We start from the raw sequence: 3,527 nt of genomic DNA, 5'->3' as shown, positions 1-3,527 counted from the left end.
AATTTAGTAAATTTTCTCTTCGAATTACATCAATTTTGACCAACCTTATGATGGACCAAATCAAATCAACCCAAAAACAAGCCCTATCCACAGAATATTAAGGTTGGGCCTCTGTTCCTTTTGTTATGGGCCTATTAATCCAACATCCTCTTCATAAAACATAAACGGCCCAATAAAAAGGCAATGACGGGTATCCACTTGACCTTCTCCCGGGTATAACTGAAATTAGAGATGAATTTAGGTAACAACTCTGGGAGACAGGGTGAAAAGCCCTAGATTCTTTGAGTCAATACTTGTTCAATACTAATAATTGAAGGCTCAATTACCTCCTTTTAGCATCGATCCATTAATTGCCTTTGAATCCCCTTGCTTTTCTTCTGAATCGGTACGTTCATACATCCTAGATGCTTCTTCGTTTTAATTTTTTCAATTTGCATGTAATTTGATTTTTTCTGATCTATTCTGTTTTTATGTAAATCGAAAACCTTTTCTTGATAGAAATCTTGAATTCTCAGAATCAAGATTGTGGAGATTTTAGTTTTTACCTTGTTGTTGTATATGTAATAATTGAGGCGTTAAAGGCAAATAATTTGCATGATTTGGGCCCCAATTTGTGAAATAAACATAAGATTGATATAGACGGTTTCAAGAAGTTTGGTATTGGGAATTAGTTATTGGTTGTGTTGTCGTGACATAAGGTTTGATCAGATTTGAGGTTTTCGTTTCGTGATGGTTTTCATCTTATATTATATTTTGTGCGTAGTTTTCCTTTTGGAAAGATGTTTTGCTTATGCAAAATCAGTTAGATCTACTATATGAACAAGAGGTTATAGCATTAAACTTTTTGTCCTGTGGTTGAGATATCATTTTCTTGTCTTTTGTTTCTATATATACTTGTGAAATATGGCAATACAAGGTGGAATGTAGCTTATTAGGAGAGTGTCTTGTTGATACTTTTAATCTAAGGGTTTTAGAATGAACGTTTAGCTTGTTTTAGTTGAAAGAAAAGATACTATGTAAGAATCTAAGTAAAAATATATTCGTAGAGGAAAATGTCGTGATGGAAGTCATTACGTCCTTGTAGTCGAAATAATGTATACTTGGTATGAACCTTTTCAATTATTTGACGTATTCATGGGGAATCATTTTCTGCCATACCAAACACACTGTTTGAGGTGTATTTAAATGGAGAGTTGGTATGTCTCTCGCATCTGCTTTCATTCATTTTGACCAACCCTTAATACTTGTATTTGTCAGGTTTTGGGTGTTTGCAAACTTTTGAAGTTTCCAATTCAAATAAAACTGAGTGAGATGCAGGACTCAACTACCAGGGCATTTGAAAGCTCTTCTTTTTCCTCCGGAGATGGGAACAATGATGCTGGTGATTTTGAATGCAACATATGTTTTGAATTGGCTCAAGATCCCATTGTGACACTCTGTGGTCACCTTTACTGTTGGCCATGCCTGTATAGATGGTTACGTCTTCACTCACAGTGCCATGAATGTCCTGTCTGTAAGGCACTTATTCAAGAGGAGAAATTAGTTCCACTTTATGGAAGAGGAAGGACTTCTACTGATCCCAGATCAAAACCAATCCCCGGCCTTGAAATTCCTAATAGACCTGCAGGACAACGACCTGAAACTGCTCCTCAACCTGAACCAAATCATTTTCCTAATCATGGATTTGGGCACATGGGAGGATTGTTTCCAACAGCAACTGCTAGATTTGGTAACTTTACAATGTCTGCTGGTTTTGGTGGATTGCTCCCTTCATTACTCAGCTTCCAGTTTCATGGAATTCCTGGTCCGACAGCATATCCTACCGCATCAAATCACCCTTTTGGATATACTCCTGCGTATCATGGGCCACATGTTCGTAACGCTCAAGACACAGCCCAAGGACAAGCAGATAGCAATCTCAAGTTAATGTTCTTACTTGTTGGTTTTCTTGTGCTCATTTATTTGTTAGGCTAAAGAATGGATTCAGTCTATCCCTGATGCTAATGTTGGCTGTCAGATTTTGTGCATGTGGATATGTTAATTCTGCACTCACCTTGAAGTTACTACTAACTTTGGTGATTTATAGATGTGGGCACTCTGTTACTTTAATGTAACCAGTTTATATATCTGTGTAATGTGTATATTTTGAATACTTAAAGTGGTTCTAGCTCGCTGTTTTTGCACCTCCTGTTGGGTAAGGATACCAAAGTAACACATGCTCTTGATGGCTTATGTAATGGCTTAACATTCCATTGAGAAGATCAGATAATATAGTTGGACTAATATGATCAGGTGGCAAGTCCTTGTCCTGTTTCCAGATAGTTCAGTTTCATCTTTAATGAGTTCTGTATGACAGTTTGGAGGAACTATTCTATTACCTCTTTGAAATGTTCTTTTGCTCGTTTGCAGTGCCTATCTTGTATTTTAGCCTACCTTGTGAACAGTGTCTACAGTAGATCCAATCAGTCTCACAGTCCTGTGATGAGGAGAATTTCCGTGGTTGAAAGGTATCCTCATGACTTTGTCCGTCACGTCTCATTGTTGGATCCCTTTTATTAAACTGCTTATTGTAAGGTAGTAGTTATAATGGTGAAGATTGTTAGGACATCAGAATTTGTAGGTTGTGGTTGCTTCTAAATCATTCCAGTGGATGTTTTCACGTTGGGATGTATAGTTATTTAGCTCATTGATTGTTAAATGTGATGTTACTAGTCTAGTTATTTGGCTCCTTTGATTGGTAACATGCTATTCAAACATTCTTTTCTTATGTGTTCACTATACCTTTGTTAACACAGATCTAAATTGTATTAAGTCAATCATTCTTATCTAAGTCCACTTCCCCATTTTAATGACTCTGAGGTCTTCTATTGTTAATAATCTCTAGTCTTTGAGTGCTTTTCTCAGTTAAAAGAAAACAATTTGTAATTGGATCATAGATTAGTTAGTTACTTTTCAAATATTGCATTGCTGTCGGAGAAAAAGTAAATAAGACAAGAAATTGGGCAATGAAAGATTTTTTGAAAGGGAATTGGGATCACAAGTAGGTCCATCTGCATTAAAATGCAACAGGGAATTCACATATATATTTGACTAATGCTTTTAATATTTTGTTGACTAATGCTTCACAAATTAAATGAGGCCCTCTCCATTTACAAGCTAAAGTTTGAATGTTTGGTAGGAAGTGATTCTCCACTTTTACTTTACCAACCAACTAAAAAAGCTCTATAACTAAGAAATTATGACATTTTTATCTGCCAAAGATACTCCCTCCCTTAGGACCGACCATAGATTAAAAAATAAATGATCCATAATGGTTTATCTTAGAAAATCAACATATTGTTGAGTACATTCTTCCTATTTTATTATTCTTGAAAGTAATAAGCATTACTACTAATTAATTAGCATAAAGAATCTAAGTGAGAAATACCTATTGTGATGGGTTAGAGTAACGCTCTTTTTTATTTATTGAAGAAAGATTAACATCTAATATGTTAAAAGATAATAACTACGAGCATGATAATGAGAAC

At 35.4% G+C, this 3,527-nt stretch overlaps 1 protein-coding gene across 1 annotated transcript; it reads left to right on the top strand.

Moving 5' to 3' along the window:
• The first annotated feature begins 218 nt into the window (after positions 1-218).
• LOC102582225 (E3 ubiquitin-protein ligase RNF185-like) lies at positions 219-2,183 on the top strand. The gene is made up of 2 exons (XM_006338214.2): positions 219-385; positions 1,258-2,183. The coding sequence occupies exon 2, from the start codon at positions 1,312-1,314 to the stop codon at positions 1,972-1,974; it is 663 nt and encodes a 220-aa protein (XP_006338276.1). The 5' UTR covers positions 219-385; positions 1,258-1,311; the 3' UTR covers positions 1,975-2,183.
• Positions 2,184-3,527: the final 1,344 nt, after the last annotated feature.

This window comes from Solanum tuberosum, unplaced genomic scaffold (genome assembly GCF_000226075.1).
Source record: "Solanum tuberosum cultivar DM 1-3 516 R44 unplaced genomic scaffold, SolTub_3.0 scf00004, whole genome shotgun sequence".
Taxonomy (NCBI): domain Eukaryota; kingdom Viridiplantae; phylum Streptophyta; class Magnoliopsida; order Solanales; family Solanaceae; genus Solanum; species Solanum tuberosum.
The sequence above is the reverse complement of the archived record's forward strand: the minus strand, read 5'-3'. Positions and strand labels throughout refer to the sequence as shown.